Source organism: Acartia tonsa, chromosome 4, assembly GCF_053477335.1.
Source record: "Acartia tonsa isolate MP-2025a chromosome 4, ASM5347733v1, whole genome shotgun sequence".
Lineage (NCBI taxonomy): Eukaryota > Metazoa > Arthropoda > Copepoda > Calanoida > Acartiidae > Acartia > Acartia tonsa.
In genome coordinates this window covers 30,265,011-30,289,356 of record NC_137263.1, presented here as the reverse complement: position 1 = coordinate 30,289,356, position 24,346 = coordinate 30,265,011, and the positions used below count along the sequence as shown (strand labels likewise).

The 24,346-nt window shown below is 31.6% G+C and overlaps 1 protein-coding gene across 1 annotated transcript; it reads left to right on the top strand.

The window, feature by feature from the left end:
* The first annotated feature begins 1,982 nt into the window (after positions 1-1,982).
* On the top strand, positions 1,983-23,856 carry LOC145316744 (uncharacterized). The gene is made up of 6 exons (XM_080157462.1): positions 1,983-2,515; positions 5,633-5,718; positions 6,549-6,632; positions 21,932-22,055; positions 22,993-23,157; positions 23,478-23,856. The coding sequence occupies exons 1-6, from the start codon at positions 2,194-2,196 to the stop codon at positions 23,624-23,626; spliced, it is 930 nt and encodes a 309-aa protein (XP_080013588.1). The 5' UTR covers positions 1,983-2,193; the 3' UTR covers positions 23,627-23,856.
* Positions 23,857-24,346: the final 490 nt, after the last annotated feature.

The window sequence follows — 24,346 nt, the reverse complement described above, 5'->3', positions numbered from 1 at the left end:
TTTCCCATACGCTAGAGGGTATCAAATATTACTATTTTAATAAACTATTCTCCAGAGTATTTTCCCGTACGCTAGAGAATATCAATCGATACTATAAAATGTAAAGATTCTGTATAGTAATAATTATTGTGTTATATAGTACTACATAGTGTTATATATTAATTATATAATTGTAGCATATTTACGGGTCCAATACTCTCCAGAGTATCAATTGATACTAAATAAAAAAATTATTTTTAACAGTGTACAAGTACAAGTAGATTAAAAGGGTATTTATTAAAATCAAGAATAGATTTATTGGTTAAAATAAACACGAAACCTTGTTTTATTTTGTATGATGACGATGGTCAAAGTAAATTACCTAAAAGATGCTCATAACAATGGGAAAATTTATTTTGATACTGATATCCCAAAAAGTTTAAAAATTGGATAAAAAAAAACAAAGATATGGGGAAATATGTAAAAACATATTAAAATAGCCAAAAACCTGATTAAAGGCAGCCTGGCCGACATGATTGTTGTCTTAAAACAACAGAAAATTTAATTTTTCTTCTTATGGATTATTAACTTTAAAAATTAGGAAAAATGGATCATAAACACTGAAGATATGGAGAAAATTGTGAAAAATATAAAAATAGCCTAAAACCTGCTAAAAAGGCAACCTGGCCTTCATGGATGTTTCTTTAAACGATGGGAAATTTAATTTTGATATCTATAACTGAAAAAATTTTGAAAATCGGACCATAAACTAAACACTGAAGATATGGAGAAAAATGTGAAAAATATAAAAATAGCCTAAAACCTGCTAAAGAGTGGTCCGACCGCCAATGATGTTTTATAGTTAATTGTGCTCCTTAATGATGGGAATGTTGTCAAAAAATTTCAGCATTCTATCATTTATAGGAGCTAAGTAAATCCCATTTCCCCCATAGCGTTACGGACGGACTGACGGACGGACGGACAAAGTGAGTTATAGAGTAGCTTCGCTACTAAAAAGAAATAAGGGGGTTCAGTGCTCAACAGGCACTTTGGGAAATCACCCAGTATTTTTTCAATTCCTTCTTTAGATACATACTAAACACAGCTAGGCTGATTTAAATTAACATACCTCACAATTTTGGCCAGAAATAATTCAACATTTGCATTATCTTCAATCAAATTAATTAAGGCTTTTAGTGCACAATATGTTGGGTGTAATGCTGGAAATCAACGCATATTTTTTCCTAACAGAAACCTCTTAAAATGTTTTGCCTAAAAAAATTGGGGTTAAAAGAATTTAGACGTTTTGCATTATTTTAAACCTTCCAATCAGGCAACTAAATTAAATGGAACAGGATTAAAGGGATATAGCATTAAAAAATTTGTGAATATTTCTTTTTTTAAAAATAATAAGATTAAAACAACTAAAATAACTACATGCTTCAAAAGAAGGGTGAGGGGTAAAATAACCTTAAACCACATTGAAACATATACAAAGAGCAAATGAACGTTCCTGCTATTCAAAAAACATTGTTTCATATGCAAATGTTAAAAATGGGTTAAATAAATCTTTAAAAAAAAAATAATTATATTAATATATTTACTTTAAAAAAACTTTATTCTATCATTTAATTGAATTAGCCAAAGCTCAACATAAATTGAAAGTGATAATTTGTTCATCGTTTTTATAGACACGAAAACTAATTGATATCTATGTATAACACAAATAATCTAATTAAATTCAAATAAATTAAATTAGATTTATCCTGAGAAAGTTTTCTTAGGGAAACTGGCATGTTCATGATATTGCCTATATATTGCCGCTGAAAAATAGCCAATAGAAAGTCAGAATTACTTGTGTCGGAGCTTCATACGCGGGGAGCTCAATGTCAGAGGCGACGGAGAAACATACGGGAGGGTGGGGGAGAAAGTAACATAGTAGGTTGGGGAGGGGTGAAGTACTTAGGTCTGTTAATGCGCTAACCCACCTATTTATCCATCCACACGGAGACACAACAATGTCAATAGTCTCTCTAACATGACAATTCAGTTATAATTAAATTGTCAATAATTAAGTAATTTTAATTAGTTCATCAGACACTAATAGTGAATTTTTAATTATCCTTTAATTTTGATGAGATTTTAAAAAAAAAATGATCGATTTTGAATTTTGATAAAAATCTAGTGATTAAAAAACTATCTAAATTTTTTAACATGGATGGTTTAGGAGGTGTAACCAATCCAGGCTCCGGTGCCCCGCTACCTCCCGGATCTGCCTATCTTCCAGGAGACAGTGTGCACCATCATGAAGCCTACAACACTCCCTGTGATATGCTGCCAGCTGGTGGTGACGTGTCACAGTCCAGGCTACCTGACCTGAGCACCAGCCCACAGACCAGGGTTACTGACCATCACCAGCTTGGCAAGAGTTTCTCAGTGTCGCACCTGCTGGAGCTGCAGGGAGCTGGCAACCTGTACCATTCACATCAGATGTTGGATCATCACAGAATAAACTCACATATGAAAATTGCAGAAGGTAAACTTAGTCTGAAGAGAAAAATCAGATTTGTTTAAAAGTTATTTAACAAGATTTAATATACCTATGTACAGATTTTTTAAGTCTTAAAATTTTTAATCTAATTGAAAACCAAACTTTAGGTTATTGATTATTTGTAAAAGTTTGAAGAAAAATTTTTTTTTCTCCCGGAGTAAAAGTTACAATGGGGTATAAAAAACAAATTAAATTTACACAGAATAATTTTTTGCTAACCAAAAAATTAACAATATCTTTTAAAACAATAAAATGAAACATGTGTGAATTTAACTTCAGTTATTTTATTCTGAAAAAGATTAAATCATTAAATAGGTTAGGTTAGGTAAAGAGTGTTATAGTAAAACTTGAATATTGATATCACTTCAATATTCAATCTTTAAGATTTTCTACAATGAGTAAGAGTGCCCATTGAGAAATATAAGTATTTTTTTAAAAATGCTTTACTATGTGAAATAGGCAAAATAGCTTTTCTTCTACAACCATTTTATAATTTATTTAATTTATAAATCTAAATATGCTCACGACAAGACTTATTTTTATTTTTATTAGACTCTATCGACAATTCTAAATAGTTTGAAAATTTATAAATAAATTATTGAACAAAAATAAGATACGTTGATGAATTATCCTATTTCCTAATACAAAAAGTAGTAAGGATTTATTTTTGTCTGAAGCTTAAGATGTTAATAACTACTGAACTCTTTATTAGTTTCCTTTTTAGGAAGCTTCAGATAAGTCCCGTTTTGACTTTTTTGTTATTTCCATTAAAGCCTTGAGATGGTTTTAGACGGATATTTTTCTGCCCTCTTATTATCCCTGAAAACCGCCAGTAATTTAAGAGGAAAATCAATAATTTTAGCATTTGTCATTGATAATTTAACAATCTTTTCCATTTCTTAAAGAAATATGTAAATATATATGTATTCTGTAATGCTTTGAAATAGGTATTTTCATTTTTGGTTAATGTTTAGACTTCCAGCCTTTTTAAAAGCGAAGCTTTTCTATAATTAGTCTCGGTCCGTCCGTCCGTCCGTAACAAATAGCTCTTTTCGTTAATTTAGGCATGTTAGAATTGTCCTATCGATTTCAAATTTTAATAGTGATTCCTTTAGTAGTTAGGTACGATTTAGAAAGCGTAGCAACTCTATAATCATTACCAAAATGTCCGTACGTCTAATTTAAACATGTTGTTTTTTTTTACTTTTTTAACAACAAATTTTTATGTGATCTAATAATCCGATTGATCTGATTTTTGGTATACTGATTCCTGGGACAACAAAGTATAATGTTATAAGCGAAGCAACTCTATAATCAAGTCCTAAATATGTAAGTATGTCCATAAACATTGTCCTGTATAAAGCAGTTTTTCAACAAATTCACTTACAATTTTGCTTCGACTCTTATACTTATATATTCTGATTATTCAGTTCTGACACTATATAAGTGTTCATGTCCGTTTGTCCTACCGTTTCAGTGCTTCGCTTTTATGGATGTTGTCATCCTTGTTTTTTAATTGTTAAAGGTAGCCGTGATACTGATCGGCCAAGTTAAAAAATTTAAAAAATAATTAAATCATATTTTTGAAGACAATACAAATAGCAATTGTTTGCCATTGTGTTTTAAGCTTAAAAAAATTGGTAAAAAATAATTAGGCAAACTTAAATTTTGACAATAAAATAAATTTTTATCAAGATGATGCACAAAATTAATTTCCAGGTTTTGTACAGAATCTACTTTTAGAAAGAAATGATTATATTTCTACATATCTTCAATTGTTTCTAAACTTCTAATAGGAAATAACAAGCAAAAAATTTAAATAACTGGAAGACAAAATGTAAGCTTTCCTCAAAAGCTCAACTTTGTAAGATCAACCATAAATTTTAGATATTTTTTTTAAATGACAGAAAACTAGTCATGATAAATTTGTATTCTTATTGATAATCAAATCAGTCATTAAAGATTTTAATTTTCTTGAAAAAAGATAACCAATTGATTTTTAAAGAAGACATTTTGTCAAAACTAACTTACTCTTAGCCCTTTTTTTTATCTCTCTCACTATCCTTACATAAAAGTGACAGGTGACAGGATGTCTGTGAGTCTGTCTGTCTTTCTGTCAGCGTGTACCAAAGGATCTTGCTAACCGATGGACCGATATGATTCTCCTTTATAGTGAAGCTTCTCAAAGGTCAGGGAAGGTTTATAACTGTTTTTAATGAGGGTACCTCCATTCTTCCAAGAGAAATCGCCCATGGAAAATACCCTATCCAATTTTTTTTCTTTTTAAAACTCTATTGTAAACTAAAGTGTTACCCCCTTCCCCCCAAACCTTCCTTCAAGTGCCCCTAGAGCCCTCTAGGGGACATAGCCGCTAGTACTATATAAACTATTAAAATGCTTAAATGATCTGTGTCTTAACAAAAATTTAAGCTATTAGTATAAAGTAATTTAAAGATTTTAATTTATTTTGCATGCATATACAGAAACACGCGCACATGTCATTAACAGGCGCAATGCACCGTAACGTAGAATGTCAACATTTATTTTTTATCCTCCATAAGTCATGTCATATTCATTACATTTACAGATGTTTAGAATTATTACAACAAGATTTATTTTATTGAAATGTTTTTATTACTCTTAAGAATGATATTATCTTCATTTATTGCGCGTAAAATACCAAGAATGACATGTCCATTTAAGTACAATATTTTGAGGTCAATAATTAGTATCTCAAAAAAATGTGTCGTCATTTGCCTGGAAGTACCTAAAAACAAGGATGACAACATCTAAAAAAGCGAAGCTTTGAAACGGTAGGACAAACGAACATTAACACTTGTAGAATGTCAGAACTGAATAATAAGGATGCTGCGCAAAATGGTACAAAAAAATGACGTCATACTATAAAGTTGTCCAATGAGAGGCCAGTATACATTGTAATTGACCAATGGTTAATATATACTCGCCTCTCATTGGTTATTTTATCATATGACGTCAATTTTTTTGTACCATTTTGCGCAGCATCCGACCCTAATTACAAGAAAGCTTCGCTTTTAATAATATTTTATCCAACTTCAAGGACTAATTATTTCACTTTTGCAGATGTTGGTTCAGATGATGATTATAAGAAGAAAACAAGAAGGAATAGAACAACTTTTAGTAATAATCAATTAGCTGCTCTTGAAAAGGTACATTTTAGTTACAATTTTATTAATCAACATAGAAAAGTAGTTTCTTAATATTGAAGACTGAAATCATAAATAACAAGGATGACAACATCCATAAAAGCGAAGCACTGAAACGGTGGGACAAACGGACATTAACACTTGTATAGTGTCTGAACTAAATAATCAGAATATAAAAGTATAAGAGTCGACGCAAAATTGTAAGTAAATTTGTTGATAAATTGCTTGATACAGGATAATGTTTACGGACATACTTACATTTTTAGGACTTGATTATAGAGTTGCTTCGATTATAATATCGTTCTTTGTTGTCCCAGGTATCAATATACCAAAAATCATTTCAAACGGATATTTAGATCACATAAAAATTAGTTGTTAAAAAAGTAGAAAAATCAACATGTTTAAAATTGACGTACGGACATTCTGGTAATGATTATAAGGTTGCTACGATTTTTAAATCGTACCTAACTACTACAGAAATCATCATGCAAAGTTTGAAATCGATAGGACAATTCTAACATGCCTAAATTAACGAATAAAAGCTATCTATCTCGGACGGACGTACGGACCGACCCTAATTATAGAAAAGCTTCGCTTTTAAAAAGAGATAGTTTGAGATTGGGCCTGTAAGTTAGTATACAGCTTGATTTTTTTTCAATTATTAATTAAAAACTTAAGATTTTTGTGAGGAACTTGTAGAATTTGAAAATATCTAATTTAATTGTTGGTTAAGAATGCAATTTTCATAGAGATATTCTAATTTAATTCTAGTTCCTCACATAAATAATTTATTTCTTAAAGCTTCTTATAATTAAATAATTGTAATTTTTAAGGTTTTTGAGCGAACTCATTACCCCGATGCTTTTGTGAGAGAAGAATTGGCCAAGCGGACTGGTCTTAGTGAAGCAAGGGTTCAGGTAAGCAATCTTTTTCTCCCGAAGCGTGCACAAAGGTTGCATTTCATATGATTATGTGCCTAAAACCATCCAGTGCCTAAAACCATCTAAGATTTGATTTTTTAAATAAATGTGTATGCCTCCTCTGGGCCTACAAGCGAGGTTCGACCCTTTTATCTCTAGGAATGGAAGGGCAATAATTTGCCTAAAATTAAACCAAGACTGATCCTAAGTAGCCTAAAACTGTCTTTTGACTTAAATGAAGTTTCCCTGGAGTGGCAAGAAGTACTCAATGGACATCGGGTCTTAGCAGACAATTTTAAAACCTTGCTATATATAAAGAATAAGATATAGGAATAGTGCACGGGGAAACGTAAATAATGTAGTTGCTACGCCCTCAGCCTCCAAGGGTATCGTAGAAGGGAGAAGAAAGACGCCTTAATTTTAATATGGAGGTCAGGCTAGTGGTTAGAGAAAGACACACAAACCCTCTTCTTATTCTATTCTAACCTTTGCGGGCTACTAAGTACCCAATTTAATCTAACCTAATCTGATCTAAATTATTAAAAAAACAAAATAAAAATTTGCCTCCCCCGGCTCCCTTTATGTGTAAAACAATTTTTCTTAAATTTTCCTTGGAAGATTTCAAAAATAAATATTGTATACTATGCATGTCTTTACAATCTAAATAGAATACTTTTTCTCAACAGACATTGTGTAAAAACTTTGTTGTACAAATATATTTTACAATGTGTTTTTAAAGTATTAGTTTCAAATACAAGTTTAAGTATAATTTCAAACAAAATATAAAATATCTCTGTAAATAAATGTACAACACACACATATTTATATATAGTTAGGTAAATCAACTTGGCTTGATATAATAGAACATTATTATTTAAATCATTTTTTTAGTACCCTTAAGATAATATTTTTTTTGAAAATCATATTATAATAAAAATATGCATATCAATTAGGGGATTCCTCAAAAAAATAATAGTTTTTATCTAAATTTAATAAAAAATTTATAAGTATCTAAAAAACGTATAAAAAGCAGTATGTCATGCAAAAAATCTAAATCTCATACTGTTAAGAAAATGTCCATTTGTCAAGTGACTCAGTCCGATGTAATTACAACAGACAGAAAGGCAATATAATATAGTAGGTACACTACTAAATCTGCTCATAACTACTAAATCAGTTTGTTAACCTAACTGATATACTTTATGTATGTATATAAAACTTCCTTTCATTGACAAATACATCAGACAATGAATTATAACAAAAGTGAGATTATGAGAGAGAAGAAAATATTTAGATATTTGATTTCAAACATTTTTACCCTGCGAAGCTAATAAAACAAAATGATAACCCATACTATGCCCTGCGGGTCCAGAGGTCTGAACTTGACCTCTTGTTTTAAATTTGTTCTTGAAATTAAAGGTAAGGAAGAATATATGTGCTCGCTTGGTACTATGAGGAAATTAATTATGTTTGAAATTCTTAATTTTTGATTTTACTCGTCTATATTTATTAGCTCTATTATGGAATTTCTGTTTTCAAGAATTTGGTGGGTAACATTGGGTGGAGTGAGGGGGGGGGGATTTTCGGGTGTGTCATGTTGATGTAAGTTAATCCTGCGTATCAACATTTGACAGCACATCTTCCTCTGCTTATCTTGTCACAGTGACCTACAGATTCCTGTCACGGAGTAAGGAAGAGAGAAGCTAAATTTTACAACACATCTTCCTCTGCTTATCTTGTCACAGTGACCTACAGATTCCTATCTGTTGCCATGCACGGAGTAGGGAGAGACATGGAAAGTTTGAGTTGTTTTTGTTAATATTTGTATAAGTGGAGCAGAGATGTGCAAAGTTTAACCGTATCATTAATTTTTAAAAACACCTCATCAGGTATTTAAATTAAAGTTTATGTTTGAACCCTTATTAGTTTGTATTACGAATTTATTTGGATAAAACCGTATTTTATTAAGTTGAAGTTTTAGGAAAATTAAGAAAAGGTGTTTGATATTGCCGCTTTGCTTTATATAGTTTTAAGATTGCTAGGCTTGTATTTAGTTGTATGATTCCATCTCTGCACTGTCTGTATCTCCTCCTAGTTTGTCAGGTTTCTGTGGCTTAGTAGCGTATGATTCCATCCATGCACTGACTGTATCTCCTCCTTGTTTGTCAGGTTTCTGTGGCCTAGAAGCGTATGATTCCATCTCTGCACTGTCTGTATCTGCTCTTTGTTTGTCAGGTTTCTGTATGTAGTTGTATGATTCCATCTCTGCCCTGTCTGTATCTGCTCCTTGTTTGTCAGGTTTCTGTATGTAGTTGTATGATTCCATCTCTGCACTGTCTGTATCTCCTCCTTGATTGTCAGGTTTCTGTATGTTGTTGTATGATTCCATCTCTGCCCTGTCTGTATCTCCTCCTTGATTGTCAGGTTTCTGTATGTAGTTGTATGATTCCATCTCTGCACTGTCTGTATCTCCTCCTTGATTGTCAGGTTTCTGTATGTAGTTGTATGATTCCATCTCTGCCCTGTCTGTATCTCCTCCTTGATTGTCAGGTTTCTGTATGTAGTTGTATGATTCCATCTCTGCACTGTCTGTATCTCCTCCTTGATTGTCAGGTTTCTGGGGCTTAGTAGCGTATGATTCCATCTCTGCACTGTCTGTATCTCCTCCTTGATTGTCAGGTTTCTGGGGCTTAGTAGCGTATGATTCCATCTATGCACTGTCTGTATCTCCTCCTTGTTTGTCAGGTTTCAGGGGCTTAGTAGCAAGTTATTTTTAACAGAACTACAATCTCAGTAACTGAAGTTGTTCAATTTTTCAGTAAAAGTTATAATAATTTTGTTCTGATTTTGTTCAATGTAAAAAAATATGGACCAACGAAAGATAATTTGTCAAAAATCACAAATGTGTATATTAACAAGGATGACAACATCCATGAAAGCGAAGCACTGAAACGGTAGAAAAAACGGACTTTAACACTTGTATAGAAAATTCAGATAAATTCAGAACTGAATAATCAGAATTTAAATGTATAAGAATCGAAGTAAAATTACAACTTACAAGTTTAGGATTTTATTATAGAGTTGCTTCGCTTATAAAATTGTACTTTGTTGTCCCAGAAATCAGTATACAAAAAATCAGATCAATCGGATTATTAGATCACATAAAAATTAGTTGTTAAAAAAGTAAAAAAAATCAACATGTTTAAAAAGGACGTACGGACATTCTGATTATAGAGTTGCTACGCTTTCTAAAGCGTACCTAACTACTACAGGAATCACCATGCAAAGTTTGAAATCAATAGTCCAACTCTAACATGCTTGAATTAACGAAAAAAGCTATCCGTTACGGACGGAGGGACGTACGGACGGACCGACCCTAATCATAGAAAAGCTTCGCTTTTATAAATATGGAGAGAGAAAAAATTAATTGTGTGTATATTGTAAACAAATATTTGGTTTACTAAAATGGATGTTTGTCTGTTACAATCTCTTAAACAGGCCACGATTGTCAGAGAAAAATTGTCATGAAAAATTTGTTAATCTTTTTTTCTTCTTAATTTAATACAACATTTATGCAATAATTTCCATAGTTACAATTATGACATCTTCCAAAAAGGAAAGCAAAGCTAAAAAATTGGACAGTCATACAAAAAGAATGGTTGCTAAAAATTGCTAAAATTCAGGATGAATAATATAGATGTACCGTACATATATTTAATAGTTTGATTGTAGTGATGCTTCGCCTATGACTTGGTACATAACCGTCCTATGACTTAACATTCCAAAACCAAAAATCATGAAAAGCTAAAAATATAAAGTGTTTAAAATTTAGATGTGGACTTCCTGGTAATAATTGCAGAGTTGCTACGCTTTTTAAAGGGAGTGTGAACGTAAAAATTTCTCCTCTGATTATCAAATCTTAACATTTCACTACACTGATCAACCAAAAATGTCCTATTAATAAAAATATCCAGGAATAATGCTTTGCTTTTATGGTATTTTGGGAGGAAAAAAGGAAAAAACAGGGAAAATCTGAACGTTTTTGTTTCTAATAATGTTTGTAGGGATATTTAACTTGTCATATATAGTTGAAACAATTTACTTACTGTTAAGGATTTATTCTATGATATAAAATTGCCAATTAGTTTTTTTATAACGTATTAATTAGGTAATAAAGATCTATTTTAAATTTGTATTATTGACAAAAAAAATACCTCACTGTCTACAAAGGGTTGAATCTCATAAGTTATTTAAAATAATAATATACTTTATATTGTGTTGAACAATAAATAATCCACTTTGGAGAATTAGTTTACACTTTTATCAGACAAGAAATATTGCACCTTTATTATTTACAAATTTGTAATTAAAGGTGGGCGAGAGATGGGCCATCTAAAGTTACATGGATACTAATAAAAAAAACCTGTTTCTAGCTTTGTTATTGTATTTGGTTTTCACTAAAAGATATTGCTTATTTTATCAATTTTTAAGTAACTATACATTGGTTTAAAGCAAGGATTATGTTAAAAGTCAGTTTAACCGTTAGGAAAAATAGAGAACTATGTCAAAAAGTTTAGTTTTAGCTATAGAAGGAAAAAAAGACAATTAACTGCACATTTATATAGTCTGGAAATTGTCCCCCAAATCTTAGACATAGTTAAAATCGGCGGAAAAAGCCGTTTTTTAAGGAAGCGAGAGATAGTTTTGTCCTATATTTGAGATTATATGAATGGGATGATATTAAGGTTTGATAATCTGCTGAGAAATTTTCTCGTTCACAGTCCCTTTAAATGATACCTAACTGTATCTTGGGTTATAATACAAAGTTTGAAGTTAAATGGGCCTTTTAACATGTCTGAATTAGCGACTCGTGCTATCTCGGCCAAAACTAAATTAGAAAAGTTTCGCTGTTAAAAATAATAATAAGATTCTGTTTTAATTTGTCTCGGAAACTGAAAGCAGAATTGACTAATTATTATGAGTTATGAATCATAATTTTGCTCCCAGACTTTTCTTAAGTCCATCAATCATAATAAATTAAAGTTAATATGCATTTGACAAATACTTTCTTTACTCATTATTGGACATACTTGTATGACTATATTTTTACAATATGAGCAGCCGTAGCTATATTCAGCTGCAGCTGTTTTAATATCAGCATAATCTTCAAGACATTGTGGCTGCTTTTGGCCGCATCCAAGAAGTAATTTTTTAAATAATCTTTAAAATCAGCCGAATTTTAGCGGCTGCAGAGCCTTATTTGAAATTCTTAAAAGTAAAGCTTTTCTACAATAGGGGTATTTTGTTTTATAGTGTGTTTGTAGGACAAATAATTTCAAATTTCCATATATCTTGTATGATTATAGCAATTTTAATTAAATTAAAAATTTTGTCATAAAATCAAGCAAATAGTAGCTTAATTACATTTAAGATAACTTTCATAACCTTTGTCTTATTAGTTATTTTAAATCCAAATGTTTATGCATAGTATTGATATTAGAATTCAAACTTTATTAAATACTATAAAATAAATTTTAAACAAAAAAAGCTAACTGTAAATAGAAAAAGTATTTTGATGTTGTAGTATCATATTCCTTAAGATTGGCATCATGCGTCTACTAAAGTTTTTACTTTTTCAAGTCTCCCGGACATTTTCTTAATTCACCCCCCCCCCCTCATCCCCTTTTCCGGTTTTGATTCCCCTTGAGAATAAGAAATCACTAGGTCCAGACTGACACTATTTAAGACTCCCCCCCCCCCCCTCCCCTACATATTACTAGTATTTTTGAAAGCGAAGCTTCTCTGTTATTACGGTCGGTCCGTACATCCGTCCGTAACAGATAGCTCATATCGTTAATTCATGTTAAAATTATCCTATGTTATAACCGAAGCATCTCATAATCAAATTCTAAAAATGTAGGTATTATCTTTCTTAAATAGTATCCTGTATAAAAGCAATTTTGCTAAATTTTTTTTATACAATTTTCTTTCGAACAACATAATATAAATGAAGTTATGACATTCTACTAGAGCTAACATTTGTTAGTCATACCTTCTGACTAAAGAGCTTCGCTTTTATGGTTGTTGTCATCCTTGTTGTAGTAGCAAAGCTTTTCTTTATGTCAGAATCAGTTGGCAAGAAATTCGAAGATGATTAAAGTCCCCCAACAGATTATGACGTCATACGATAAAATAACCAATGAGAGGCCAGCACAAATTTTACCATTGGTCAATTACAGTGTATACTGGCCTCTCATTGGCTATTCTATCATATGACGTCATAATCTGTTGAGGGACTTTAATCATCTTCAAGAAAGTCTACTTGTCAATCTTTTCATTAGGTTCATTCTAGCCATAAAATAAGCTGTATATTTGCAGAGCCTAATATTTTTTGCAGAAAATGCAATAGTAGGTCTCTTTATATTCTTCCTTTTAGCTAGGCTTACTTGATCGGTTTTGTGCCATTTTTTGTTGAGATAATTACTTTTTTTATTACATTTATTTTATTAATAAAGCAAAGCATTTAGAGGCTTGAAGCTAACCACTTGTACGCATACATTTGAAAATAATGTGTGACATCCTTGTTCTTTTCTTTATTTGTTTTCCTTAATGTTTGCTTGTCTATTCTTTTAAGTTTCCGTAAATGCACTTATTTCTTAATTTAAAACAAATTTAAGATCTTGATGCAACTTAGTTTTGTAGTAGTTTATAATTATTACATAAGTTTAAAGTACAGAGAAGTTTACATTTACATTTACATAATATTTTCAGGCAAGCATTTGCTTTTCCGATATATTTTTTAATACAGTCTTTTAAATTTTTTTTTCAGAACAATATTTTTCAGTTAAACACTTTTATTTGTAGATAATTATATTTAGGTAAATTGGATAATTAATTAGGTAGTGCACTATCATACAACTGACCTTAATCCCTAAAAAAGACAAGCAAAGCAGAGAGTGAAGGGACATTAGGCTGTTTTTTACACTAGTCCTTAATTTCTTATAATAACGTTTTCTTATTCGTTGGCTGACCATTTTAGGGACTTTAATTAAATTTTAATTGGTTGTTTTATTAAGTTGAGTGTCCTAACGTTTCAGCCAATTGTAATCTACTTAAAGGGTAATTTTGGGTAATAATCATTGGGGATGTACATCAATTTATCGGCCATTGTCTTATCCCTTTTGATCCATGCAAGGAAATGAATTTTTCTTGAAGGGTGTTATGTCCTTTGAAAACTATTTTTACCAACGAAACATTTGTATATCATTGTTGAGGAGAATGTAAATTTTGAATTGTTAATATATTGACATATTCAGGGAGTAAGGGAGGGGACAATAGATCGAATATTCAATTTTTAAGAGTCTCAGACTTTGGGTACTGTCTTAAAGGGAATGTGCAAGAATTCAGCAGGTTCTGCCTGACTTTGGATACTAGCGCATCAATGCCCCGCTAACTAGCTGAGTTAGTTTTGAATATAGCAGACAGACTAATTTGTTATTAGATGGCTGGTTTTAACAAATATTTTCCAAAGAAAATATCATTTCACGTATTGAAACTCTACTGTGATATTTATGTATTAAACAATCTAAGAACCCATTGAATTTAGGTAGCATTTAAAAATATATGAGAAGGGTTGACGAAGTTCTAAACACGATTTTTCTAGTGATTAATTACAGAATATTACTACATTGTGATGTACTGGTAATTCAATTTTCAAGTAAATGATTTTTTTCTTAGAACTAATTTTGTGCTTTATTATATTACCATGATCCCTTTACAATTTTGGTCAAATTTTCTGGATAAATCTGGTTTTCATTGCTTTTCAGCAAAAACTCTTATATTGAATTAATTGCCCATTGTCCCCTCCCTTACTCCCTGGGACATATTACAGTACAAATTATGGAGCAGCTACGCCTCTAATATTGTAATTCTAGAAAAAATAACAATATTTTTTTAAAGGTTTTAAAATTATATTAGAATAATGTATACCAACTAGGTTATAATGTCATTGATAGAGTTACTTTGCTTAAGCGTATAATGTTTGAAATAAAATCCATGGAGTGCCTGATTTATTAGCGTATTGACACACTGACGCACAGACTAGTCTCTAAGAAATGCTTTGCTTTTGATATGTACTATGACAGGGTCAAATTAAAGATGAAAATTAAGAATTATCTGACAGCTAAGGAGAGAAAGTTGTATTATCTCAATTAATACAATTACTACAATACTCTAATTGGGACACTACATTCCGTTCTAAATGAAAACAAGGATAATTATATGCGCGCAGCTATAATAACATTTCTGTAAGAGAAAAACTTTTAGATTTATTTTGGCTTTTCTTTTTTAGTTTCAAGCAATTAATATTTTGATAAGAATAGATTTGAACTTTTTTATTTTGAAGTATTGTGATGGTTTTAGGCCATTTCTCTGCACCTTTATTAAAGAGCCCCTTGATACTAAAGCTAAACCGATAGTAAACTAAAAAGTTATAGCTAATTTTATTAAAATAATTTTGGAAGGTCGACAGACATTCTATAGCTTTAAAGTGGTTGCGCTGCAGATATTGGGATCATTTTACACACAGAAAACAAATGACAGCACTTTGTTTTAAAAATTTGCTTTGACTTTAATGTTCAAGTTGAAATTATGGGGGACGGGGTGGGGGTGGGAATGTTTTTAGGAGAACTAAAGGAAGTGGATGAAAAATGCCTTTAGTCCCATGGGTCACATTTTCTTTTCATTTCTTACATTTCAGTAGTTTTCTCTAGTGGCCATTTTTATGTATACAAATTTTAGCTTAGGTGTAGAAATTGACACCCTAAAAGAACGTATCAGTGGCTGCACCCCTAAATCAATACATAACTTAACCATTTTCGTAGTTTTTCAAAAGAAAAATTTTAACTTAATAACAGTTATTCTTTGGTTATTTCTACAAAATGGGAAGATAACTAGATTTATATAGCCTAGACCTGAGTAGGACATATAAGTTTCCCTTGGAAATGTAGACCAACAAATATCACAAACATAAAAATACAAAGAAAAGGATTCAAAGTATTTATAATTCTAATAATCCCTAAAGCAGTGATACTCACATAGTTTCTTTATATCCCCCCAAAATTAAGATTTACAATATCATTATCTTTAAAGAAATTTAATGAAAATATGCATATCCATAATATGTACGGATAGAATTAATAAATATAAATTATAATACTTTTACTTCTAGAGTATTTTGTCCCTGAATAAATGTTAATAATTTTCACATATGGGCCCAAATCATGTAAAATTTCTTAGGCCTAGAAAATTTTATTGGATTTTCCCTAATATCTTAATTGCCCTACAAATTTATATTTATTCTTAAAGAGAAGGTTCGCTTAAACAGAAAATTTGCATAAGGTACTGTTTGCAGTAATACTACAATGAACATTGATATCCTTGTTCAATATTACAGCTTGAAAATGATCAGAAATTAAGTTTGCTTGCCTCATTTCAAAACAAACATTTGGAAATTTTCAGTGCACATTTAGACAAGGCACTTAGGTGCAGGGGGGAGGGAGGGGGGAATATGCACTTTTCCATTGTTTTGATGTTTTAATTTGCTAGAGATTAAACAGGCAAAATATTTCAATTTCAATTCTAGTTGTAAATATTTAGTTATATATTCAACAAGGATGACAACATACATAAAAGAGAAGCTTTGATACAGTAGGACAAACGAACATTAACATTTGTAGAGTTTCAGAACAGAAAAATCAGAACAAAATGTATAAATGTCGAATCAAAATTGTAAGTAAATTTGTTGAAAAAACAAATAATGGTTAAGGATATATTTACGTTTTTAGGGCTTGATTGTAGAGATGCTTCGCTTATAACTTTGTTGTCCTGAGAATCGGTACTCAAAAAATCAGATCAATTGGATAATTTTAACACATAAGAATTTGTTGTTAAAAGTTAAAAATCAACATGATTAAAATGGACGTACGGACATTCTGATAACGATTATAGAGTTGCTACGCTTTCTAAATCGTTCCTAACTACTATAGGAATCACTATGCAAAGTTTGAAACCGATAGGATAATATATTTTAACAGGCCTAAATTAACGAAAATAGCTATCAGTTCCAGACGGACGGACGTGCGGACTGACCCTAATTATAGAAAAGCTTCGCTTTAAAAAAAGTATTTAGGTATATTTATTTCAGATTTTTTTCTGGTAAGAAGAATAAATCATCTAAAACACCTTTCTACCTATCTTATATCTTTCTTTAATAATTATTTATTTCTATTAATATCATAATCAATTCTTCTTTTTTAACTGAAGCTTTTCTACGTGTTTAAGCATTTTAAAATTTTACTTTATATTTCAAACTTGCAATGGTGATTCCTTTCACAGTTAGGTATTACTTAAAAAGCATAACAACTTTATGATCATTAACAGAAAGTCTGCAGGTTCATTTAAGATATGTTGATTTTTAACTCTTAAATACAGTTTTTTTATATGATTTTTGCAACAAAGATTCCTAGGACGAATGGGCACTATCTTATAGGCGTAGCATCTATAATAAAGTCTTACCCCCTTGCCTTGCACGTCCATATATAAATCATCCTGTATTGAATAAATTTCGAGTTAAATTTATCCTGGATTGTTGAATATTGATTGCGTTTTCACTTTTTATTTATCAATGGTCATTTGTATGTAAATAATTTGTTGAACTTTGCTTCTTTGTATGTTGACATCCTTGTTTTGAATTAAAACACTACGATCGTATTTACGAAATTTGATTTATAGGATAATTTTTAAATCTTTGTTAAAAGTTGCTTTTTGGACAATAAATTATAAAATACCCACACCTCACTTCCTTTAGCATTCCTGTGAGGGAGTGGGGGGGGGGGGGGGACAAATTAGAACAACTATGTAAAAATGTTATATTTAAAAAAAAGTTTGAATATAGTTTCCGCTTACACAATTATCAGAGGACCCATAATTACTTAACTAAATTTTAACAAGCTCATTTTCTTTCTTGAAAATTTTTATTACAACATAATTTAGTTTTAATGAAAGTGCATTAGTCCATAATTTGTTAGTAATAATATGTGACATCTGCTTCTAATTTGCAACCCTCCAAAGATTTGCAGTAGGTGCGTGCACAGGATTTGGCAGGGAGGGGGGGGGAGGGGGTTGAATAAATCGTACCTAATTCTGAATTTTGATAACTCCTAAAATGTATAAATTGAGGAGTTGGTAAGGATAAAATCAAATTAAACGGGTTTATTGACACTCCCCTACACCATATCCCCCTTCCAGCACGCCCCTGATTTGCAGCTTGTCTTTATTTTATTTTACTATAAACTGTGCAAAATATGATGAATGTCTTTGCATAGGAAGAATTAAATAAAACATTTATTTGACATGTATTGTATATACATTAAATTTTACTGCCGTCTTTAATAGTGGAACAATTTTTAAAAAACATTCTATATTTTCAGGAAACAATAAAGCAATAATTAAAATTTTGATTTATAATGTAAAAATCTAACTGTTACACGCTTTTCCCCACAAAAAAGGCAAGGTACCCCCAACTTAGTTTTTAGCCTTAGAACAAATAGACATATATTAAGTGTTGGGGTGCATTGCTTTGTTTTTTTTATTCTAAAGATTTTCCTAAATAATCTAAAACCTGCTTAACACAAATTAAAGTCCAGTCATTTAAAATAGAATAATTTTTTTTCATGTAAATAGAACATTTTACCCTTTATTCGGTTTATCCTTTTTTCGTGGATAAGTCTTTCCTTGTTATTTACTAGAGAACATTAAAGGCTGTTATGAGGTTTATGACATCAGTGTCTAAATCTATTTAGGTTTTACAAGATGAGCTAATAAATTTTGATTATTTCTCTGCAATTCAACATTTGTAGATTTTATACTAATAGCGGCTACGCCCCTAGAGGCCTAAAGGGACACTTATGTTGGAGAGGAGTTGCACCCCCCCCCTTTTTATTTAGTTTAAAAAAGAAAAAGTAAAAATATCTCCTTTTTTTTGGGGGGGGGGATGGTGATTTTTTTCTGGGAGCGAATTCTTCGGGGAGTGTGGTGTTAACCTCCCCCAAAATAGTATAAACATTAATATAAGAAACTACGTTGTAAAGGAGAACCTTATCGGTTCAGCGGTTAGAGAGGTCCTTCGGTACAGACATCCAAAACACACAGGGAGATAAACATCCTGTTACTTTTATATATGTATACAAGAAAAAATCATCTGTATACAAAAAAAAAGTTTGTCTCTCCGTTCGTCTGCATTTAGAATAAGATCTCTGTGGCTAAATAATGCAAATGCTTCTTAGTTTTTTGTGTGAGAAATTTGATTAAAATGCTTTTTTGTATATTTTTAAATAAAGATTTGAAGAAAAAAAGGTTTGAACTAGGTGTAGGGGGGATTAAATGCTGCGTTGCTATTCATTACTTGACATTCATTATTTATTCTTAATAATTTATTTCATTTAAACACAAATAACATGAAACAAACTATAATATTTTTGGATATTTATGTTGAAGTACAGAAAATTATTCAACATTACACAAATAGTTATGTTTTTAAACTTCAATTGATGTTTGATGTTTTTAAAACGATTTTTATTTCACGTAAAAAATCATTCAAACAAGGATGACAACATCCATAAAAGCGAAGCTCTGAAACGGTAGGACAAACGGACATTAACACTTGTATAATGTCAGAACTGAATAATCAGAATGCGAATGTATAAGAGTCAAAGCAAAATTGTAAGTAAAGTTGTTGAAAAACTGCTTGATACAGGATAATGATTATGGACATACTTACATTTTTAGGACTTGATTATAGAGTTGTTTCGCTTATAATATTGTACTTTGTTGTCCCAGGAATCAGTATACCAAAAATCAGACCAATCGGTAATTAGGTCACATACAAATTTGTTGTTAAAAATGTAAAAAAAATCAACATGTTTAAAATGGACATACGGACATTCGGGTAATGATTATAGAGTTGCTACGCTTTCTAACTCGTACCTAACTATTACAGGAATCACCATGCAAAATTTGAAATCAATAGGACAATTCTAACATGCCTAAATTAACGAAAAAAGCTATTTAAAAAAGTAAAAAAATCAATATGTTTAAAATGGACGTACGAACATTTTGGTAATGATTATAGAGTTGCTACGCTTTCTAAATCGTACCTAACTACTAAAGGAATCACCATGCAAAATTTGAAATCGATAGGACAATTCTAACATGTCTAAATTAACGAAAAAAGCTATCCGTGACGGACGGACGGACGGACGTACGGACGGACGGACGGACGTACGAACGGACGTACGGACGGACGGACCGACCCTAATTATAGAAAAGCTTCGCTTTTAAAAATAAGTAAATAAACAAACATTTAACTAATAGTACAAGTTGTTATTATAGTTATAACACAATGGGACAAAATCATGATAAGTTAGAAGGGTTTAAAATGATTAATGTTCATGAGATTATCATCGACACAGTGTTACAACATAATAATATACAGGCAAACTATAATTGTGAGTTTGATCTTGTGTAACATACTATGATAATTAATAGATGATAAAAGTTGATATAACCTAAAATTAATTAAAAAGGAAAATTAAAGTTTTATTTGCAGAGTGAGTAAATTTGCCGTTAAATTATTGTTATCAGAAAACGTTTAATTTGTGAATGGTGATGATATTACACCTTACAAATTATTTAATTAACATAATTATGTCTTTTTTGCAGGATTAGAGTGTTCAGCACACACCACCATAATCTAATTAAATGTTAATACTAATTTAGCGCCAAACTTGTCGGAAACTGGCGGCACCGTGTCTATTCTCCATTCAGAGGGGGAGTGGGGAAAGTCGGAGTTTCAGGGGAATGTGTCTATTTGGGGGAGGGGGGGAAGTGAAGTAAATGATACTCTGGAAAAGAGGGGGTGGAGGTAACTGTAATTGAATGAGGGAGGGTCAGACCCTGGAATGTCGGGTTCGGCGCCAGGCAAAAACTTTTCTCCATTTCTTGAAATAGTTTGGGAAATTGAATCTTAGTTTTACTACTGAAGATGTATCATGTAAATTTAGAAACGAATGTTTCTATTAACCTGCAGCCTTAAGCGTACTTTATATAAGTTTATTTTTGTCCTGTTAAAGGGAATACATTTCAAAAGTGGAAGGGGGGGATGAGGCAAGAGACACAGTAAAAAAATAAAACAAGCTTTAAGAAATTATTTTAAAAATTAAATATTTTTCTGTAAATATTATAAAACACATTACAAAATCGAATTAAAAGCGTTAGTTACGTTGGGTATGTCATGAATTTGGTATCCCTTCTACTGCTTAGTAGACCAATAAATCCCTGCGGAGATATGACCCAAAATTTGTGGCTAGCAGACCAATATTTGGATAGACATTAATACAAACTTCTAAATATTTAAAGTAAATTTTACTGTGTAAGAAAGTGGGTGAGAGAGTGGGGGGGGGGGATATATGATCTGAAAATGTAAGCAGACCATGACCACAGACAGGAAATTGTTGTATGCATCTACAAATATAAACATTGCAACTTTAATTAAAATTTAAGTTGCTATGGATATTTATTTATTATCTGTATATACATTAAGTAAATTTTTAGGATCAACTGCAGTTCACGGTAAAATATTTCTGCTAACGAATATTTCCAAAAAATCTATGAATTTTAAAGGCTGCTAGCTGCCAAACGGCTGAACGTACAGATCAAACCCGCATACCATTTTAAGCGGCATAAGAAGGCCTTCAAATAATCTGGAATAGCCAAGATCCAATGATGCACAGGGAAAGCTTCACTGAAGAAATACGAGCAAAAGAGGTCTTTTTCGCACATTTCTCTGCACTGCAAAATAATTATGCATTATTGATTTATGGTTATTCCAGATTATTTAAAGGCCTGTTTATGCCGCTTAAGTGATGTGTAACTGCAGTTGATCCAATTTTTATATAAGGATAAGAAGGTAACTAGTGTAAGCCGATAAAATTTGTACGATCCGTAGTAAACTCTACGTCAAAAATTCTACAGCTGATATGTTTTAACAAATCCGTTCCAGATATTCAAATTTTGTTCAACCTACAGCCACCCGAAAGTCATTAATACTTATGGCAAGATTTTTGAAAATCTGCCGCAGAAAATTCGCCTTTAGTATGCTGCTGTTCATTCCAACTTGGTTTGATTTAAATAATTATATTATGATACTTTTGTATTATATAGCATTTAATTTATTGCAGGTATGGTTTCAAAACCGGCGGGCAAAATTCCGGCGCAATGAAAGAAGCGTTTTGTCTGGTAAGTCAGCTCCTCCCCCAAATCTGGAGACTGACATGGAACAACCCCTGGCACCCAAAACTTCAAGTAAGATTAATGAAAGCAAACTTCCACCCCGATTAATTAGTTTCTTTTTTGTACTAGTGGCTTCGCCCCTAGCCTCAAAAAAATGGGGGGGGGGGGGGATTGGGGGTGTCCCACGCCCCAAGAAAATAGCCCAATACCACCACAGGACCAGTAAGTATATTCTCTGAAGAGAAGAATCCCATCGGTTCAGTGGTTACCGAGAGCTTCAGGAACAGACAGTCTTCATTCTACTTTATTATAGACTAGCGGCTTTGCCCCATGAGGTAATTTAAAGAAAAATAAAAATCTGGTGCCGCTGCCAATAATTTATGTTAAGTGTGAATTTTATTTTTGAGGGGAGAAATTTTTATTTTTGGGGGAGTCCCACCCCCCAAGAAAATAGCTTACAACCACCACAATAGGTATATACCATGAAGAGTAGAATCCGATCGGTTCAGTGGTTACCTTCGATCAGTTCTGAAGAAATCGAAATCTTTTAGACAAGAAAATCTAATTTCTTTATAAAGAGGGATAACATATTTACAAATGCTAATAAAAGGCCAATCTTAAAATAATTTCGACAATTCAATGTTTTCTTGTCATTTCTTAAACCAGGGGCGTCCAAGTGGGGGGGGGGGGGGGGGGAGAAAGAAGTTTTTACCCTGCCCTGAACTAAGTTTCAGCCTCAATGAAGTGTTCATTACTATCTTTGGTTTTTTGTGTCGGAGTAAAATTTATTTTACAATTTATGCAACAAAGTCTAATAATTCTATTATGAGTAAATTTAGATCATTAAAACATATATTAAGGACAGATAACCTTTTTATTTTGAAAGCAGTCAGTTTTTACAAATAAACTAATCAAAAACCATTTTAAGCAAAACACTCACACATTTTGTAACTCGTTACCTGTCCACAAACTTACGCGAACAGCTTTGACAAATTATAAATTATTTTAGTGAACTCATGTTCCTCCCCCTACAGCAACCCCTGGAGGCAAAGTGGTCTGTCTGCCCTGTCCTCCAGCCAGAGCGGGTTGTCCGCCTTGACAATGAACAATCCACTTCAGCACCCGTCTACGCCTTTACACCCAAACATGAACCAATCACTTAGGCCACATACAGGTATTTATGAATTTTTTATGCTGTCCAAGAAAACTAGTTTTTTTGGTTAGGTCTCCTTTTATGCCAGGGATCGGCAGCCGCTACTGTTCTCAAATTTGCGGCTGTGACATATATTAATATATCTTTAAGCGGCTTGATGCTTAGCAAGATTTGTTTTTAAATAGCGTAATTTCTCCTCAATCGAACGGTCATTTAATATGTTGTCCAGAATTTGTAACATTTTCTGAGTCGTTTTAGTTAAAGAGTAAATACTGAAAAAAAACATAGAAATGTAACTTTAAATTGTTATTCTTTTTTTTTACCAAAATATCAAATTTTAGGAGTTGAAGGTTGTATGTTTATGGATGGTATCCGGGGACACGGTAGCCTGGGAGCAGGTGTCGGTCCTTCCACAGCCCCACCTGGAGTATACTGCTACCAGGACCAGGCAAGGTTGAAGCCTCCAGATTATTCTCCATGGAGATATTAACAACAGCCATTTTATCTTGGAGTTATTATCTGCTGTGATTTCTTTATTGAACCAGTCAATTGATAGAAAAATAATCTGTACAAGTTACATTTGTGATAACAAAAAAAAGACACACTAAACAACTTTAAGACTAAATTTACAATAGACAAAGAAGGTGTCTTAACTTTTTTTTTGTAGCTAGTCGGTGTTTTTAGTAAATAGTAGATGTAAAATTTTCCATAGAATTTAGATATACAATCGTTTTTTTTTGTAGACCTATTATTTACTAAAACGTACTAAACTTAAAATGTACTAAAACGCAAAAAAAGAAGAAAATTGCCATTATGAACAAAAATAGTAAGATCTTTAATTTGACACCTCACTTTTTTAATTCTGTCAGGCAATTATTGAAAAAATCGATTATTAAACCTCGGTTTATTCAAAACTTTAAACATAAATATATTCTAACACAGGCATAAAAAATATGGGTTCATAAAAAAACGATTGCATATCTAAATTCTATGGTAAATTTTACATCTACTACTTACTATAAAGACCGACTAGCTACAAAAATAAAAGTTAAGACACCTTCTTTATAAAGTTAAAATAAACCAAAATGATAGTTTCCCACAGAATGTGATTTCAAAGCGGAAAATTTGCTCAATATTCTAACACAGGCATAAAAAATATGGGTTCATAAAAAAACGATTGCATATCTAAATTCTATGGTAAATTTTACAT

Excerpts from the sequence above, each read along its gene's own strand:
- LOC145316744 (XM_080157462.1), top strand. The coding sequence starts at position 2,194 with ATGGATGGTTTAGGAGGTGTAACCAATCCAGGCTCCGGTGCCCCGCTA. Across the intron at positions 5,719-6,548 it reads AATTAGCTGCTCTTGAAAAG|GTTTTTGAGCGAACTCATTA; the intron begins GTACATTTTAGT and ends GTAATTTTTAAG. Across the intron at positions 6,633-21,931 it reads TTAGTGAAGCAAGGGTTCAG|GTATGGTTTCAAAACCGGCG; the intron begins GTAAGCAATCTT and ends AATTTATTGCAG.